Consider the following 19,517-nt stretch of genomic DNA (forward strand, 5'->3'; position numbering starts at 1 on the left):
CTGCCCCGGGACCTGGGAGCAGTCTGAGGGGCGGCGGGACAGGAGCTGCCGCCGGCAGTGCCGGGGCCGGGACCCGCTCCTGCCCCGGGACCTGGGAGCAGTCTGAGGGGCGGCGGGACGGGAGCTGCCGCCGGCAGTGCTGGGGCCGGGACCCGCTCCTGCCCCGGGACCTGGGAGCAGTCTGAGGGGCGGCGGGACGGGAGCTGCCGCCGGCAGTGCCGGGGCCGGGACCCGCTCCTGCCCCTTCCTGCGTGTGCCGTGTTCTGAGAAATGACCCAACAGCCTGGGGTGTATCCCGGCCTGTCACTAGGGAAATAGAAACCCAACCGTGGGAGCAGGTGGACAGGGAGGCAGAAAGGTAGAGGAGTAAATGGAGAAACCCACCTGAAACCCCCCCAAGGACAACTGTCTGCCTCTGAAAGGAGAGGTGCTGAGGACAGCATGTGCCTGGCGAAAGGTAGGCAAACCCTGACACAATTTGTGAATGTGCTTTGATATTCATTTGCAAAATCTTCCACTGTGTTGTTCTACTCTTGGGTCTTTGAAAAACCAGTACGTGTTAATTTCGAAGCAAATCACCCCATTTATTCAACTCTGAGTTCAGACAGGTGCTTTTTCTATTACTTCTCTTGCCCACTTATGCACCCACTGCTTCCATTTCCTATTTTCCATTCTTTCGCAAACATCTCATGAATTGATGATTCACACAGTAAATAATGGAGTCTAGTTCTGAGGAAATTTATCCAATTGAGAAAAGCCCTGATAGAATTTACATGATGTTCTTCAGTGTACTACTACATTTACAAAGCCTTCAGATTTACATTCAGATAGTGCCAGGCTCACAGTACTGCAAACTTTGCCCAAATGGTCCCTCTCTTACACAATAAAAGACAGGTGCTCAGCAGGACCCTGCTTCCATGACCTTGGGAATATTGTGCAAAAGCGTCTGCTGAGCGCCCAGCAAGTGCCGTCTGCACCACACCACACGTCAGCAGGGATATTTCAAGAAAGCCTTCGGTACTTGTGCCCCCATAAATTCTCAAAATCCTCCCTGTGCCGGAGTCAGATAACAAGCAGAAGGACAATGGCTCCAAGAATCCAGGCTGCCCATCTGCTCTGTACTTCCAGATTCTTGCTTCCACAGCACCAGCTGATGAAATTTTCATAGCTGATGAGGTTTCTCATTTCCACCGGGCCTTGCTGCCTTGGAGCCTTCACAGCTGTGGTCTGTTCAGGTTTCCATGGGTGAGCACTGATGGCAGCAATGATTAGAGTACTTTGCTTTCTTTTAGTGACTTGTCAGAGTAGGATCTTCAACTTTTTCCAAGTCTAGGTGAAATAAGTCCTATAGGAAGAAGAGAGTCTGGTTTTCAGATGGTCTCATCATTTACTGCTTCCATTAAAGTCAACTCTTCTCAAAGTCGGATCTCGATGTCAGACTGCCAAAGGGAGACGGGAGCGCGACTTGAGCTGGCTGAGCACCAGTCACCTGCTCCAAGCACCAAAAAACACTTCCCTCAGATCCCAAAGGCCTTGACTCCCAGTCCTTCTTCCTCTCCACATACATCCACCCTGCCTTTCCCCATATCCGGTATGCTTGTGAGCTGGACTCACTGTTGCCCTGAGCCCAGAGGTGAGACATGATGCAGAAGCATGACGTTAGGTTACATTATATTCATTTATATAACACCATTAATACCAAAGTGCAGCTCCCTGCTAGAGCCAGTTGCTCGCTAAAGCCTCTGAAGTTCAATTAACAAGCACCAGGTAATCTAACACTTGACTCCCAATAATCCTTTTATTTTAAGGGGCCTCTGGCGGATGTAAAGCCCTCAACAAACAGTCCTGGAAGTACATTTGAGATTCTCTCAAATACCAGCTGAATTTATGACCCTTAGTGAAGAGCAGGGAGGGATCTATTCAAAATACTTTCCAGTTGGCAGCACTTTATATAGACCCTTGTAACTGAATAAAAGGAACCCCTGGAGGGGCAGGTGCCACCCTGTGGAGGGACAAATCCCTCTGAAGTGCCTATGGTCTTGGCTAGTGAAAAGGGAGATGCCAGAAATAATGTCTCCTCACCAGAAGAAGGCAGTGCAGGCTTGGTCCTCTCAAGTTTTCCATCAAACCTGGTCAAGTGGGGAAGACGGCAGGGGCTGGACAACCCCTTGGTGGCTGACTTGGAGGCTGTCACCTGCCTGAGAGGTGAAGGGTTTCCTGTGAAACACTTGCCTCCTTGGCGACTTCTGTAATTCCAGCTGCACAGAGGATTCCCCAGCAGACATCAGCTGGGAAGCCCTCAGAGGCAACGGATGTTTCATGGATGGGCTGAGCCTAACAAAACTGAAAGAGCTGAGACTTAGTTTGAGCAGAGCTTTCACTCTGGGATATGCCAATACAAGAGGAGCTCAGCATCCAAAACTAACAGCGTTTCAGGAACAATAAGATCAGTGAAATACTGCCAGCCTGTGACAGTCAAACAAGTCTGTGGATGTCGAATTGGACAGCCAAACACATTTTGCCAGAATGCCTGGAGCACACACCTACCAGACAAATACAGCCAACCCACCAATAAAACAGTTGCTAAAAACATACCCACGTGTATAGTTCAGGCCATCCCACCACATAAGAGTGAGGGCTGGGGCTCAATTTTGAGTTTAATAGAGATTCAACACTCAAAAAATCACTGGAGTCTTTTCACAAGCAAACACATTCCCCAGCACTGGTGGCTGAAGAACAGAGCAGTGCTGACCCAACCCAAAATGCTGTTTATCTTATGGGACTGCCCAAAGGCACCCATCATGGTTGTAGTTGTGCTGGGCCCTTCACAGAAAGACAAGCACACACAATATCCTGCTCTCGAGAATCTCTGAATCTTTTGAATCTCCCTCAAAGCACCTCTGGCAATGTGAAACGGAAGATGAAGGCAGAACTGGGGAACAATGACAAAAATCCACCATTGCACACTCCAGTGCTTGGTACAGCTTGGTGGTTTCATGCCATGACAGGGTCTAAGCAGAGCATGAGGTACAGCTCACACTGGTATTTCAGACATACACAGGGGTACCTCCCCCAACCTGTATGCTTGAAGAATATGCTGCATATCAATGCTTGCCCATTACAATTACTGCCTATGCAAGCCTTCTATATATTTATAAATGTGTGTGTATAAAAATAGAATAAAATAAATATATATCAGTGACCCCTACTGGCCATTTCTAACTAGCCACAAAATAGTGTGGCAACAGCGAGCTCTTGCCTGTTGCTGAGGTGCAGTATTTCAAAGTGAGGCATGGAGGACAGAGCCTGGCAGTGGTGTATTTGTGCTCTTTCCACTCTCACTTTGTGCTGGTTGCATCACTCCTGGGGGCAGGCAGCTCAAATTGGGGTTTTCTGACCTCAAGTATTTGTTTGTGGCATCCCACTCATTTCTCTGCTCACCGCCAGCTCCATGCCACGATCCCAGCTCTTGCACCGAGTACAGGTGCCTCCAACTCTTACCTGCACAGTTACAGGTCTCTGCAAGGGACCAGATATTGGGCTGTGACCTTATACAGGGTGTTTTTTCCAGAAAAACTTGGTTCCCAGCTGGGACCCACACCACAGATACCGCTGCTTGAGGTACAGCTCCCTACAGAAGGAGCTGCCCCAGCACTGCACAGTTTCTCCTCCTGGCAGCCTCACCTTAACCTCACCAAAACCCACTGTAAATTCTTCACCCCACTGGGTGCTATATCCAGCATGAGTGCTGCTGTGCAGCAGAGACTGAAGTGCACTCTTTGGCTGTGATTTACCTTGGTGAGGGAGTGGAAAGAATGTGCCTGACAGGCAGGATGGCTGCTCCAATGCAAGACAAAAGCCCATGGGAAGCAAAGGCTAGAGTCACTGTGTCACACTCAGACCAAAACTAAAGGGGCTCTGCCTCCCTTCTCCTTCGTCAAAACTTGTTTAGCTCGTCATGCTAATGGAGTGTTGGAAATGAACTGAGCTAAAGGTATGTGGAGAGGCAGGGGAGGATGTCTCACTGGAGCATGTGGGGAGGTGGCAGAGGGCTAGGTGTAACACTCTTTGGTGTGTGCAAGCAGACAGGGCTCCATTGGGGTTTGGGCACAGTGCTCGCTGCGTGCAAGGGGAGGACACCACACACTGGGGTGCAGGGATTGGCTCCATGGTACACAAATGGGAAGGGAGTAGCTGATCCAACAAGCCCTCTGAGGCACAGAAGGGGCTCATGGACTCTATCATGTAGACACACATGGCTGTGTGTTGTCTCTCAAGGAGCCCTTCTGCGTGCCTAGTGTGCGCCTCCAATGCACAGAGACTTTTTTTTTCATGAAATCTGCAGCATTGCTCGCCCCGTGGAGCTTTTGTTGTTTATAGGGACGGGTCCAGGCAGGCCAGGGAGGAATTACCTTTCCCTAGGACACGCTTGGTGCTTGGCTGAGCACACCACTTCTCTGCTTCACGGGAGCTGCTGAAGGCCAAGGAGACAGCCAGTCTACAATTAGCCTCCCTCCCAACACTCGTCCACATACCCTGGGGCTGCTAATTATGGACTCCTCTGCAACCAGGGTTCAAGTCTTTCTAAGCACAGGCCATAGTTTCATGAAATGACCTTGACATTCTCTGCAACAGGCTCTCCTGCCAGGTTTCACTGCAAACACCAAAATGTGCCATCCTCTGTAAATACCCAGGAGAAAGCTCAGAGGCAAGCACTGAGAAAGCACAAAAGATTTGCTTCAAGAGTCTCCCATTAAATGCATGTGTGCTCCTGATGAGATTAAAAGGTTACATTGCTAGAGCTGCCAGCTGGAAAGGCAAAGGGAGACCGCATAGCTAGAGATGGGCTTTGAGGTACCCACGGGTGTGTGCCAGCAAAGGAGATGTCTGCCAGACATCTCCTTCCCTCTCCAGTCCTTCCAGACCTCCTCCTGGCAGCAGGAGGCAGGTGGGGGGAATGGATACACCCCCTGAATCAGTGCCCTTGGGAGAGCCCTGACATTAGCTGTTGTACATGTACACAGAGGGAAGCCAGAAATCACAGGGCAAAACAAGATCCTACACCTTCTTATGAACTTGTAAGGGTTTTTTGAAGGGGGTTTACTCAGCCTTTTGAGCTGTGGGGACACAGGCAAAACCTCTTTTCTCTAACTGCCCTCCATGTATATACCCCAATACTTTTTTCTTCCCTCTTCAAGGCTAGGTCTTTTTCCTCCAGAATTTAATCTTTCTTCTAAATTTATTTTTCCCCCGGTACCTTTGTCTTGTCTTGGACTGAAGTATTGAGGGTGGATTTGAGGAATCTGCATCTCAAAATAACATGTGACAAGCTTACTTTTGCTGCTCCTCACAGTAGGTTTAAAGGCTGTCAGGTACTGGATTCAGGTCCATCACAATGACACATGCATTCTCCCACACTCAGAGGATCTGTTTCAGTGGAGCAGTCAGTCAGATGTAGGGCAGGCAGTCAGATTTTAGCTACCCCAACACAGCAGCTGCCTAGAGGCCAGTGGAGACTGCAGACCACCTCTCAGGAAGCGGCAGCCCTGATGATGAGGAACTCCCTGCATCTGGCTCTGGGAGCAGGAGAAGCAAGCTGATGATCAGAAGCTTGGATGGAGGCTGTCACTTTGAACAGCCAGGAATCACCTCTCCAGGACATCTCACAGGCACCATGAAAGCATCCACACAGTTCATCCCACCTTGGCCTTGCTAATAGTAAATGTGTGCAGTGGGTATGCACAGATGATGCCTACCCAGGCCCAGCATCCTTTGTCTCCCAGGGCTGGGTCTGTGTGGCTCAGGGAAAGGTACAAACATTGCCCTGCACAAAATTGCTGCGGAATCTGCCCTTGTGGAAAGCTGCTCCTTATACCATAGCCTAGAACTCATCTTCAGTGCTCTGGAGCAAGAGGGTTTATAGTTCTCTGGAGTTCATTCCTGTTTATTCTCATTGTCTATATAAATGTACAGTCAGGTTTTTTTAAGCTAATGCCTTTTCTTGTTACTCAGTGGCAATGAGTTCACTGGATCATCAGTGTTTAGGATGAAAGTAATCCTCCCTGTCATTCATTTAGATTGCACTTTTTTCTCATTTTGCCTTATATCCTGGCAGGTCGTGAAAGAGGCAAATACAAGAAGCTCATGCCAGGTCTAGGCAGTGTTTCCAGATACTCTGAGGTCACAGGGACTGTGACAGTGGACTTGGGCAGCATTCCTGGAGGCTTTGGGTAAATACAAAATACATCTCCGGGTAGCCCAGGATGTCTACTCTCAGCGCAGTACTTGAACGTAGGAAGGTGAATCCAAGGGCAGCTCCCATTCCCTGAGGCAAAGGGAAATGCTAATCCCCCTGCAAAGCCACCGGGCTAGGGGAATTGGGTACTTCCCAGTGGCATTTCTGGCGGTCTCAGCCAGACACTAGGAAGACTGGAAGAGTTTTTGCAGGCTTAGATGCATTTTTGCCATCAGCAAGCAAAACTTGGGGCAGGGTAACACCAAAGAGAGTCGCCAAGAACACAGCTTGTCCTTTTCTCCATCACTCCCCAGGTATGCCATCCGTTCTGCTATTGAGTGCAGGCATTGCTGTCTGCCAGCCTGGCCGTGCTCCACAGTGTGGCAGAGCATTGAGATGGTGCAAATTGTGAGAAAAGAGCCTGGAGGTTTTCTGCCTTCAACTTCCACCCCCTCCCTGCTTCTCTTTTGCCTGCCCCCTCCACTTCCCCGCTGAAGGCACAAACACCTACTGCCCATGGAAGCTATTTCTAAGCAATCCTGGGCATCTGGGGAATGAGGCTCTGAACAAATATCGGAGCGTGTGTGTGCAGAGAGTGCACACACATGCACACACACACACATGCACAGCCACGGTGCTGCTGCAAAGTCAAATATAGACCTTGTAGAAGGGGAACAATGGCTGGGGTTGGGTTACATGGCTGTAGGGCCAGCGAGCTGCTGTTTGTTGTGGGCTGGGGTGGAATTGGAAAAGCAAGGGGGGTGGGATGGGGGAGAACATTTGTTTTAACCTAGAGACCCCGGGCTGGTGCTGTGCATAAGGCAGAGAGGGTGACCCAGAGCAAGAGCTGAAGAGGATGATCATTTGAGTTGGCAGGTCAGAGGTGTTTGCAGTCTTTCTCCAGCTTCTTCGTGCTGCTTTTCTGCCTTTCTTGAGGAATTAGAGTGAGCAGGAAGGGGTGAATTTCTCTGGGCTTCTGCACAGGGAAGAGTTTCTGCTCCAGAGAAGGCTTCTTCGTGAAGGAGAAGAGGCAACAATATCTGTTTTCTCAGCTCAGCCTCTGCTTCTTGTCCCTGATGTCTGGCTGCCTCCAAGGTGCAGGTTCCAGACTACAGAAGAAAGGGAAGCAGCTTCAGCTGGTTTTGACAGGTAATTCCTCCCTCTGTCCTGTGAGTGGTGACGGTGTGTTGGGATGATGGTGGGGGAGGGAGTCTTCATCTGGCATGCCTTGGAGGGAAAACCGTGACAAGAGGTTGCTCCAGTTCTGACACCAGGTCCTTGCTTTGTGGGATTTCCTTCACTGGAGGGAAAAGACATGGAGGGACTCTTACGGCTAGGAAAAAATCCTTCCTAATTCTGACCCAGCAGCTGTTCCATCTGAGACGCCTCTAGGGATGGCATGGCAGGGATCAGAGCCTAGTAGAGCAGGGTCTAAGCCAAGCACAGGAAAACCCCCAGAGCCCATTTCTTGGGTCTGCAAATAGAGCTGCTCTGATTAAATAGTAGTGGGCAGTCCATGGACTGACACAGCAAGCCTGACACACAGGGAATGGGACAGGAGCCCTTTGGTGTGGAGGAAGGAGTGCACCCAAGATCCACACTGCATGGGTCCCTTCTCCCTTCTCTGTATTCCCCTTTTACTCCCATCCATCCCTGCCTGCTTTTCTCTGTGATACACACAAAGCCAAACCTCAAACCACAAAACACATTTCCTCAGATATCCCACCTTCTGAAATCCCACCCTGGATTTTGTTCTTTCCCTTTCCTCGGAACTCAGATCTTCAGCAATCAACTTTACTGTCTCAGCCTGGACAGTCCTCACTTGGTGGCAGAGCTCTCACGTCCAAGAGAGGCAGCACAAGGAGATGCACATCCCATTCTGCTGTCTGCAACCTAACCCCATCTCCTTCTTTCACAGTGTTCATGCTATGAAGATACTTATGGGTATCAGCATATGGTCCCTCTGCAGGCCCCCTCCTATCTGCCCATTCAAATGCACACCCAGCACCCAGAGGATTTTCTCAAGCACATTTAGCCAAGTGAGGTTTAAAAGCACCAGGGCATGGCTGTGCAGTGACGTTTCAGTACAGTGCGGTCAGGTCCAGGGCAGATCCCAGCAGAGGAATGTGGGAGCAGATGAGGATGCTGCAGGAGGTGGTGTTCTATCTGACACAGTTACTGAAGGTGGTAGGATTTCAAAGAGGAAGTGAGGGTGAGGCTAAGCAGAGTGTTGGAGGTGTCGCCAGTAAACCCTTGGCCTCCAACCACGACTGGCAAAGAGTGCAAGGCAGGGTGTTGTGGGTGTCAGAGCAGAAACGTGGATCAGTCCAGGTCCTGCAGCTGTAGCAATGGAAGGAGAGGCTGTCTGGTTTTAAACCATATACCAAGAGCAGTGCTTTGCCCTCAGCCTTCCCCTCTCTTTTTTACTGTAAGCTCCAGACATGATAGGAGTTAGTCAAAAGCAGGCTGAATTTGCTATGAGGGATCAGGGGATGAGAATGGATGTAGAATCACAGGAAGCATCTCAGGATAGAGCTGGTGCACACTTGTCTCATAAATATCCAAAGAGTTGATAGAGCAACCTAAGCAGGAGGTTTGGACTTCTCTGTCCCTCTGTCTGTGGGGTGATAGAGACAGGAGGAGGAGGAGAGCAAGGAAAGGAACAGGGCTCCTGGCTGACAGGAGAGCAGGAAGGAGGCAGGAAGGAGGCAGCTCCTGCAGAGGCAGGCAGGGTGGTAGGCCCCCATTTTATCACTCATTCATGTTGTGCTGTCCAGCCATGCCAAGGATGAGCAAGCAGGTGTCTCTGCTCAGAGCTGGCAGAGACCTTGGCTTGGATGGGGTCACTCCTGGGCTGATACTGGGTCCTGGGCCCTGCAGGGCTGCCCATGGCTGGCAGGAGCTGCAGAGGGCAGCGGGGACTGGAGAAGCCAGCAGGGATGGGGTGAGCTTTGTCTGAGATGAGATGGAATGTGAAAGCATCCATTAAGTGCTGGTAGGACATGATTCTTCCTTCCTGGTGAAAAACAGCAAACCTTATGGGATACAGGAGTAGAAAAGAGCTGACTGATGTGGATTTGTAATCTAATTAAGGATTGCTAGGACCTTTGAAGGTGATATGATCTTGTCAAGTAGCAGAAAGGCCATGCAAGGTGAGGAGGAGAGTGGGCAGCTGTTTCTTCTGAAGATGTGACAGTGCAGACCCTTTCCTACAGTTACCTTATTGCTCTTTATTGTCCACTGAAGTGCTCATGTCCAAATCTTGCGAGTGGCAGCAAGAGAAATGCTGGGGACCACAGCTTCCCTGGATGGCTTCTTTTTTGTGGGGTGATTACTACAAGTTGAACCTTTATTTTAAAGATGGGGCTTCTTAACCCTACGGTTAGCCAGTGGAGGGGACATCAGGGAGGGGCTGCAGTAGGCGTTTTTGTTTATTAGTACTTAGTATTAGTATTTCAGATAATTTGAGCAAAACGAAGCCTCGGATCCTTGCGCACCTACTTCTGAGAGGGGCTCCAAGCTGAGACGCTCAGCGCCCGGCAGAACCGCGCCCCTGCCCTGCGAGGGGGCGAGCGCTGCATCCCCGAGCCCCGGGCGGGGGTACCCCCAGCAAGGCCGCGCCCCTGGGGGATCGCCGGCCCGGACAGCTCTCCGTGCTCTGCGCTCCGTGCTGGGGGCCGCTGAGCCCTGCAGCCGCAGCTCCCCGGGCCGTGCCGGGGTCCCCCCGCCCCCGGCAGCGGGAGCAGGGCAGGGGTGAGCGGGCAGGGCGGGCCGGGTCGGGGGCTGCTGCGGTTTGGGGCGGCGGGAGGCGGGCTGTCCCGGGGAGGGAGCGGGATGTGCAGGCACACGCAGCCGCTGGCAGGCGGCCGGGGCTGCACGGCGGCGGCGGCGGGCGGAGCGGCGCGGCACACGCGGCGGCGGCAGCGGCAGCTCCCTCCGCAGCCCGCGCCTCGCCAGCCCCGCCGCGCCGCTCCGGGCATGGCCGGCCCCCGCCGCGCCCCGCGATAGCCCCGCCAGCCGCCGCGACGCCGAGGTGAGCAGGGCCCGGGGACAGCGCCGCGGGACCCGCAGCCCCGCGCTGCCCTTTCCCCGCCGCCGCCGCGGCCGCAGGGGCACCGGCGGGCTCCGCGGAGGCTGCCTCGGGGACGGCCCTGGGCTGGGGTGGGGTGGGGAAGGCGAGCACCCCCGTGGCCGTGCCCTCCGAGGCGCACTGGGGCTTGGGGTGGTCCCAAAGCCCGGGGGGGAGGGGAGCGGGGGGCAGCGCTGCGAGCCGCAGCGGCGCGGCATCCCCCGGATTCCCAGCCCTACCCCGGACCGCAGCCCGGAGGGGTCCCGATAGCCTTCAGACTAGGGGCAGTGCGGGGTACCCCCCTCCTGGGGATGTCCCTGGCAGTCCCCAAGCACACAGCGGTCCCTTATGCCCTCGAGAGGGACGTTAATGGTCTCGGGGGCGACCTCGCAGCACCTGGAGGTCTGATAGCCCCTAGCCCGGCCAGGCAGAGGTGGACGAGTGGGACGGAGGGAGATCCCTCGCCCGTGTGCTTGTGACCCAAAGCCAGGCCTGCCCAGGTGGGAGCTGCTCACACCTTTCCTGGGAACCAGCTGCCGCCCAGGATGCCGGGGTCCGGGGCGATCCCGGGGGTTCTGCTGGGAGCAGCACCCATGGGATGGCTGCCTCCGTAGGTCTGAGAGGCTGTGCCTCGAGTGGAGAGCTGTGGGGGGGGAAAAACAGCCTTTGGCGTGTGATCAGAGCTTATGCTTTTCACAGCCCTGCAGGAACATGATACTCACTATTCAGCCCTAAATTATTTTATAAGTTTCATAGCAATTGCTTCCCCTCCCCTGAAACGCAGCAGCTGTTTGCTACTGCCCAGTGTTTAGGGGCAGGAGGTAAAGGAGGGTCCTGCAAGCATGGTGTCAAAGGGACTGTGGGGAGGGAGGATGCAGCAATCCATGGTGGGATTTGACTGGGGCAGTGACAGTAACATCCTGTAGCCCCTCTGAAAGTGCTGCTTCCTTCGTTGGTTGTGGTTTGTTTGCTGGAGAGATGCTTCAAGCAACATCATTGTTTTTATGGGCTATTTTGTCCGGTCCAGGCAGGTGAAGCTCTTAGCAGGGACCCCAAAACCTCTTCCTGCAATGCATGTGTACATGTAGGTGGGTGGGAGGACTTATGTTTCCATCTTAGAAGTTTCTCACACAACTACGGACCAAACATAACCTTCCAGAGCTAAAGAGTCAAGCTGGAAGTGGAATGGCCCCTGTTCATCACACCCACGCAGCTGGATAGAGTCTGCTCCATACCTTCACCATTCTCCTAACAGAACTGTTTAACCCCTCCCATCTCATTACAGTAATATATTTATGATATCACCCTTGAATTTCCTGCCCTTAACAACCCCAGAAGGCTGGGAGGGAATGAAGCATTTTTGGAAAGTATTTAATGCTGCTTCAAGAGGGCAGGAGGCGGTCGGAAAATAGATGGGTGCAGGAACTTTGGGCTGACGGGGCTCTCTGCAGGACAGCTGAGGAAAAGGACCGCACCTAGTGAGAGGTGTGTGTTCACATTTCCTGCCTGGGGCTGCAGCCCAGCTCTAGTGCCTGCTGCTACACTCTCTTGCTTGGACAATGAAAGAGGGCTGCTGTTTACTGCCTGCTCCTCTGCTAGATCTGCTGGACTCTCTGCTGTCCTGCAGGGTTTGAAAAGCAGCCTGGGCACTGTGAAGAACACTCAGCCCATCTATTCATCCAAATGTGTGCAGGAGGACCTTGTTTAACACACAGCTGAAGCCTCACAGATATAGGGAGGGAAGATGAAGGTCCCCACAGTTGGATTGTTATTTCTGGAGGTTTCTGATCTCTTGACAGCAGCTACCAGGGGCGGGTGCTCAAAGATGTGGTGTAACAGCCTAAGCTATTGCACTGTCAGGATTGAGTGTGCACACTTGGTTCTCCTGTACACACATTTTCAAAAGTTTTTTAATTCTTAGTGCCCTAACACTGACTTAGAGGAAGGAGTCTGGATAGACAGAGGGGAGTGTGGTGACAAGTCTGTATAAAACTGAATGTTTCAACTCGGAACTCCCAGGCAGTAGAGAGGAAGGGATGTGTGAAATGAAGCTGTGAATCCCTGAAGCCAAAGGATTTTGCTGAGCTTGCTCTTTTTCTCTCTGTAGGTGTTCATCTCGGTGGGGCCACACTGACCATGCTCAGGAGCTTCTGTCTCCAGCTCATGTCCTTGATTTGGATCCTCTTAGCCCATCACCAGCTTGTGCAAGGTGAGTCTCTGTAGACGTGGGTCCTTCTCTTTCATATCCATCTTTCCAAACCTGCCATTGGCATTGCTGAAGTCTCCTCAGTTTTCCATGCAAAATAGAGATGGTCTGACCTGGAAAAGCAGAAAATGCTGCACAGTCATTAATCACCTGGGGTGTGACACTGGAGGTACCTTAGAAACTTGGCCACAGGGGTGGCAGTGCCTGAGCAGACTGGCAGAGACATCCCTGCCGCTCTGTCTCTCTCAGTTAGGGTGAATGGGTTCCCAAACTGATGAACTTGTTCAGGGGGAAGAAGATCCCAAAGTGAACAACTAACCCTGGATCTAGTGATACAAAATCCTTCCCCAAAAATTAGTTTGCTCTATCCTTCCTCCAAATAAGAAATTAATTCCCAAATCCATGTGCCAGGAGAGATGGTTACAAATAGGAAATGTGGTAATACCCAGGCTTGGGGCTGAGCAGTCCCAGGATGCTGCTGCAGCTCCATAGTGACTTGTTTTAGGAGGCTCTTACCCTGTGCAGTGGGATCTGCTGCCTCATTGCATGCACAGGGGATTTGTCCCCCTGCTCGTTTTCCCAGACAGCACAAAATGATGATTGGGAAAGCCTGAGCACATCTCTAGGCATGGAGGCTTTAGTCTGCTTTGGTCCAGAATGGAGGGGCTCAGGTAAGGACATTCACCTCCTGGGCCTGGCCTGGGATTGCATAAGACTTCTGGAGAAAGCCCCTGCTTCTTGACATTTGCTCTAGTTCTACTGCTCCTGGAGCCAGAAAGAGCCAGCTGCCCTGTGGAGCTAAGATGCAAGCAAGTGATGGGGAAGAGGGCAAGGTGGAGATGAAAGGGAACACCTGGCACAAAGGAGAGTATGAGAAGTGGCACAGCGAGGCCATGGCTCAGTTACAGCTTCTGTGGCTTTTAAATAAATAAACAGAACTGGATACCTGTCCCCATGTAATGCCAAGTCCTGCTTCCCTGTGTTGGAAGGGGAGTGCTGCAACTGGAAGAGGTCAGGAGCCCCTGTCAGACCACTCTGTGCCAATAGCTGTCCTTGGGGACAGCGGCATCCTGGGAGGTAAAGAACCATTCTTTCCCTTTCCATCCTTTGTGCCCCTTGCAGTACTTGGCCCTGAGCTTTCCCACTATACTTGCTGCAAGACTCTGGGACCAAGATCCCAGCTGGCCCAGTCCCTATTACACAGGTTGTCTTAATCATGGGCAATCTCAGCTCTTGCCCAGAAGGGCCCAAAATCTAAGGGAGGCAGCAGAGAAAAGGTGGGGAAGATAACCAGAGACTGGGCAGTTTTGAAGTAGAGCCCCATTTCTCAATAAAGACAGTGTTACTGCTGATTGGGTTATTGTGAAATCCTCATTTCTGGTGTGGCATCCATCAGTGAAAGGAAGGTCCCCCACCTTACAGTTCTGGGGACAGGTAGGCTGAGCACTTAAGGAAACACCCAGTGCATGGGCGGGTATAGAATCCTCTACAGTGTCTGCTTTATCCAAGTCCAATGTCTCCTGTCTTGTAGGGGATGACTGCAGTGAGCGCTGCAATCTCGCCCACGGCTGCTGTGACCAGGATGGGAAGTGCAGGTATGGCTTGTCTTTGGCTCTCTGCTGCTCCTGACTGTAACTGCTCTCCCTCCCTTGCCCTGCCTAGAGCTGAAGCACCTCCTCCTCCACTCACCTACTGGAATCGATGACTCTGCTCTCTTCTTACCTGGTACCTTCTGGAGTGAGAGATTTTGATGCCTCAGCCTCTTGCTGGTCCCCTTTGCCTTTGCTCCTGTGCTTCCAGGGTGCCCACCTTCACACACTGACAAGTGTTATTCTGCTGAGCCCTTTTTGTCTCTTTCTTAATCTGGAAACTGTGTTGTTTTTGTTAGGTTTCATTTTGTGATGGTTTGAGTACAGTTTTTATTGTGGCTTGATGCCACCTCCTCTCAGCTCTCATCTTGTTATCACTTGCTTTTTGCCTTGGAGCTGTCAGGCCTGGGGGATGTCTGCCACTGGAGCAATGCAGCTTGGCTTTACTTAGTTATTGCCACTGCCCTGCTCTTCTGGGACCAGAAGGTTCATTGTGTGCTGCAGGTTTTCTCATTGCACTGCCCTTGTGAGCTGGCTGATAAGTCTATTCTGTGCACCAGCCATAGCAAGCAAGGTTTCACAGCTGGATTACCATGCAATCCAGACAAAAAATGAGACACATTATAATGCAAAGAGGAGCAGTGGAACATATGGACCTCAGAAGCCTCTTGTCCCTTTCCCTCAGGAAGCTCAGGGTTAGGGGTGGGCTTTTCTCTGCCTTTCAGAGTGGCCGCCTGCTGTGGGAAGCACAGGAATTGCTGAGCTAATGCAGTGGTGTGTACAGAGCAGCTGGTTGGAGAGCAGAGGGATTTGGGCAGTGAAAGTGAAGCTGTTGAGCTCTGGCTGCTGGCCATTCACCCTCCCTGGCTGCAGAGGGTCTCTGCTTTTGCTTGCTTTCTTGGACAGATGAGATGCCAGTACTCACCTCTGGGGGAGGGAGCTAGGAGGTCCTTGGGGCCTTTGGAGCACTGTGGGAGTCCTGCACAGCACGCAGCCAGCTTTTCTGCAGCTGCTGCTGGGATTTGATGATGCTGCTATGCCCTGTGCTCCTGCAGGTGTGATCCAGGCTGGGAGGGGGAGTACTGCGAGGAGTGCGTGCGTATGCCAGGCTGTCTTCACGGGACGTGCCATCAACCTTGGCAGTGCATCTGTCACACCGGCTGGGCTGGCAAGTTCTGTGACAAAGGTGAGTCATGGGCTTGACCTCCCCGCCTTTGGTGTGAGGGCAGAAGCCCAGCACACCCTCATGGATATGTCAGCCAGCAGAGCCAGAAGCCACCTGGGTGATGCCGTTTTGGCTGCCTGGGAGATGGGATGTTGCCTGGCTGCCACAGCTGAGACCATTCCCTTCCTGCAGAAGGGGTCAGACTGCTGACACTTGTTCCCTGGCTGTATGGCAAGAGCTGGTATAGTGCTGGCCAGCCTCAGGAAATGGAGCATATGAACTCATTGCATTCCCATGCTGTGTCAGGACTCCAAGTAGCATCCCCTGCTCTCCCCAAGGCTTCCTGCCTTCAGCAGGTGGCTGGGGGACTCTCCTTCTCCAGTCCCAGAGATTCATCTGTACCAGGGAGTCTCCACTGGTCAGGCAGTTGACATGCACTGCATCTTCACAACCACACAAGCACTGCACTTCTGTTGCTACAGATGCCTACTGGAGGGGAGAAGAGAGAAGCTCCTGCCATTTCTCCATCCCAGGGGGTTTGGTGGGTTGTGTTTGCCCTGAGTTGGCCACATCAACCTTTTTTTTTTCCCTAATTCCCACCGTTTTTTCCCCTCAGACATACACATCTGTGAACACCAGTCCCCCTGCCAGAATGGGGCACAGTGCATCTACGATCGAGATGGGGAGTATTCCTGCCTGTGTCCAGAAGGTTTCCACGGGAAGGACTGTGAGATGAAGACAGGACCTTGTGAGAAGGCAGGGTGAGACACTGCAGTGAGATTATACACAACATTAACTTTGGGTCACACACTGGCAAGTGGAGGCCCAGCTTGGCTCGTTTTCTGTGAATTTCCATACACTAATGGAGTTAAGCCAAAATCACCTTTGGCTTTGGTTTAGCAGCATACAGTGCACAATCCTACCAGATCAAGGGCTTTGTTGCAATCTGAACAGATTCCTGTCCCTGCTGTAGGAGGAACAGGAATCTGTTCATAATGCCTGGGACATCCTATCTCCCAGGCAGCCAAACTGCTGTAGGCGTGATGGACTGACATCCACAATACTTTTGGGGAGCATCAGGAGGGCATGTTTCCTCTTCAGATCATTTGGCTGAAGACCTTCCCTGGTGGGTGGTGGGCCTGTGTACAGCCACAGCCTTTGAGGAGGTCCTGTGACCTCTCATTCAATGAGACAGAAACTCCCACCCAGTCTTCTCCTAGAGATAGCTGCCCCCACGGGGAGAGCTGGACACACTGACCATGCAAGCAGCTCTGTGTGTTTACCTCCCTGGGGCAGGGGAAGCTGCTTGGTCTCCAGGGCCATGAGCCATCCTTGCTCTCTCCACACAGGTCTCCATGCAAGAATGGTGGGCAATGTCAAGATGAAAATGGCTTTGCCAGTAACTTCACCTGCCGCTGTCTTGCTGGCTTCGTGGGGGCTCTCTGTGAGCACGATGTGGACGACTGCCTGATGCGCCCCTGTGCCAACGGGGCCACCTGCCACGACGGCGTCAACCGCTTCTCCTGCCAGTGCCAGCTGGGCTTTGAGGGGCGGTTCTGCACCATCAACGTCAATGACTGCGCCAGCCAGCCCTGCAAAAACGGGGCAAAGTGCTACGACCGCATCAATGACTATGACTGCTTGTGTCCTGACCGTTTCACTGGCAAAACCTGTGAGATCTCCGTCCCTGAGCCCACCTGGTCTCCCCCCTACCACCCTGCAAACCATGAGAATGCTGGAGGTGTGAAAAGCACCACTAGTGAGACGCCGGGGGTGACACAGCCAGAGCCCATCAGGACTGTGGTCACAGGGCGGCGTGTGGCCAACCACAGTGAGAAAGAGCCGGGGGGAGGGTTGTTGAAAATCTCTGTGAAAGAGGTGGTGACCCAAAGGGACTCAGGGCTGAGTGAAGCCCAGCTGGTGACAGTGCTGGTGTTTGGGGTGCTGACAGCAGTGCTGGTCCTCATCACTGTCCTGCTAATGCTGAGGAACTGGCAGAGAGGCCGCCAAAGGTCGAACTGGTGCCAAAGCCCTTCACAGGCTGCAAGAAAGCTCCAAGACCAGGAGTGTCAGGTGGGAATGCTCAACACCATCTTGATTGAGCCAAGGAAGACTACAGAGCTCTGAGCTGCGAGGACTCTGAACCAGGCCCTGGCAGGTCATCATGCTGGCAAAACCCCTCGAACTGCACCCTGCGGAGCCACACCGGCGCCGACTGGGCAGCAGGGAAGGGCTCCCAGGGCAGCAACCACATCAGCAAAACCCTGGGTGTTGAGCATTGGTGTGATGGCCCTGCCTAGGTCTGAGCTATCTCCTGGCTGGCTGGCTCAGCTGGCACCCACTGGCATTTGAAGGCAGGGCTGTGTTGGGCCAGCTCTGCAGAGGAGCGATGGTGTGCTGCTTGCAGCAGCCTGTGCCATGCAAGCAACTGGCATCATCTCACACCAGCACTCTGAAACAGGACAGGTAGTGCTGACAAGGGCACAGCCCTACTGCAAGCCCAGATACTGCCAGATCCTTTGTAACTCCTCTCTGTGACTATGGGAAGGGGCTTTATCCTCATTTCTGCTGGTGTTGGAATGCTTCTTCTGGGGCCTTTGGGACAGTTGTGGCTGCATGGGTCTCCCTGTCACAGTACTGTATGGGGTAGCTCCTGGCTGTTTCTGGAGGCTCTCATTTCAGATGCCATGTCCCTAGGGAGTGAGCAAACACCCTTGCTCCCTGGCCTTGTGGTTCTGTGAGCCAGTTCAAAGAGACTCCAAAAATCATTGCAGGTCTCAAGCCCTTTCTTCTGCCCTGGCTGATGCACCCTTCTCTCGCTGTCAGACCTGAGGTTAAAAACATGTTCCCTACTTTTCTCCTGATAATCCAGTGGTCTCTGACCCACTTACCAAGCCGTCCTTTCTGGTCTCACAAATGACTTAAGATCCTTTGCCTTTGCAGAGTGCATTTCTGTCTCACTATTTTCTCTCCTCTGTGGTCCTCTGGGCCTGAGCTGGTCCTTCTCATATATCCTCATAGGTGAAGCTAGAGATGGACAAGGCTATGCTGTGGCTGGTTCAGGAGCAATACAGGATCCAGATCCTCCTTTCCTCTCCCATTCATCACTCTGAGGCAGGCAGCTGGCTCTAACCTCAAATCAGTCATTGCAGCATTTTTTGATATAACAAAGGCTAAATTACCCACAGTGGATGTAAGGACAGGCTACTGAGCCTGGGATGAACATAGGAAGGAGACATAGAACTGCCTTCTCCACCATTGCTAAAGAAAGCATGGCTAAAAGGCAGTAGATGGTCAGGTCACTTATGCTATGTATGAGGTCTGCTCCTGCCTGTGCTGGTCTGGTGTGCAGTAATCAGTGGCTCTCTCCCAGGACCAGGGATTTCTGTGCCTCCTCATGGGCATAGGTGGCTAAGCAGTGGGGCAAAACTCCCCACAACCCAAACCCTACTACTGGCTTGGAGGGTTGCAGAGCTGGGTTCAAAGTGGTGTGAAGTGAGCCAAGCAGTGACTGCTCAGGCAGGAGTGAGATCTGGGAGAGGGGAGTGAGTTTCATCAGAAAGATTATTTTTTTAATACATGGATGGATGATGTACCTTTATCAAATAAAACACCTACAAGCCCAGAAACAGTGTATCAGAGAATCATAAAACAATTTAGGTTGCAAGAACCTCTGAACACCAACCTCCTGCTCTCAGCAAATCCAAGTAGATCAGGTTGCTCAGCAACTTGCTCAGTATCTCCATCACTTCCCTCAAGAATGCAAACCCAGATTGTGGCACAGGAGTTGTCCTGCCTTATTCTCTGTCTGCAGGGATAGGGATGGCTCCTACCCCTGGGCAGCATAGCAAAAGCGTGGGCTATCATTGCCTTAAGAATGTTGGGAAGAAGGAGTCCCAGGTGCCTAGGGCAAGAGCAAGATCCTAAAACTGAAAGCTGTGAGTTTGTGCAGCTGGGAGCAGGGCAGGAGGGATAGAGATTTTTTCTTGAAGGAGTGGTCTTGAAATAAACTAGCCTTAGAGGCCTTTAATGCAATTGCATTCTAGCCCCTTCAAGGGAAGGCCTCCTCCACTGAAAAACAGAGGAAAAGCAATAAGGTCCCTGGCTGCAACCTTCTGAGCTTGGAAAAGCCTTCTGGGAATAGTAGGGAGTAGGTAGGGTTGTCTTTGTGCAGAGAGGGCATCATTCTTGCATCTCACAAGGAAGTAGGTGTCTGGTGAGGAAAAGGGGCAAGAGCCTGAATTAACAGCTTC

General features: G+C 52.4%; 1 protein-coding gene across 3 annotated transcripts; it reads left to right on the forward strand.

The window, feature by feature from the left end:
- Nucleotides 1–148: 148 nt before the first annotated feature.
- Nucleotides 149–18,893, forward strand: DLK2 (delta like non-canonical Notch ligand 2). Of its 3 annotated transcripts, none has more exons than XM_079332503.1 (8): nt 149–457; nt 6,116–6,230; nt 7,220–7,384; nt 12,412–12,513; nt 14,042–14,105; nt 15,155–15,285; nt 15,881–16,025; nt 16,614–18,893. In XM_079332503.1, the coding sequence occupies exons 3-8, from the start codon at nt 7,312–7,314 to the stop codon at nt 17,389–17,391; spliced, it is 1,293 nt and encodes a 430-aa protein (XP_079188629.1). In that variant the 5' UTR covers nt 149–457; nt 6,116–6,230; nt 7,220–7,311; the 3' UTR covers nt 17,392–18,893. The 3 variants fall into 3 exon arrangements, with proteins under 3 accessions (XP_079188629.1, XP_079188628.1, XP_079188630.1); XM_079332502.1 differs by having other exon boundaries at nt 7,288–7,384; XM_079332504.1 differs by lacking the exons at nt 149–457; nt 6,116–6,230; nt 7,220–7,384 and adding an exon at nt 10,129–10,268.
- The last annotated feature ends 624 nt before the right edge of the window (nt 18,894–19,517 follow it).

This window comes from Erithacus rubecula (assembly GCF_903797595.1).
Source record: "Erithacus rubecula genome assembly, chromosome: 2".
Taxonomy (NCBI): Eukaryota; Metazoa; Chordata; class Aves; order Passeriformes; family Muscicapidae; genus Erithacus; species Erithacus rubecula.

Bases quoted from the DNA above. Each gene is read 5' to 3' on its own strand.
- DLK2 (XM_079332503.1), top strand. From the start codon at position 7,312: ATGTCTGGCTGCCTCCAAGGTGCAGGTTCCAGACTACAGAAGAAAGGG. The intron at 7,385-12,411 runs GTAATTCCTCCC...TTCTCTCTGTAG, and splicing joins GCTTCAGCTGGTTTTGACAG to GTGTTCATCTCGGTGGGGCC. The intron at 16,026-16,613 runs GTGAGACACTGC...CTCTCCACACAG, and splicing joins GGACCTTGTGAGAAGGCAGG to GTCTCCATGCAAGAATGGTG.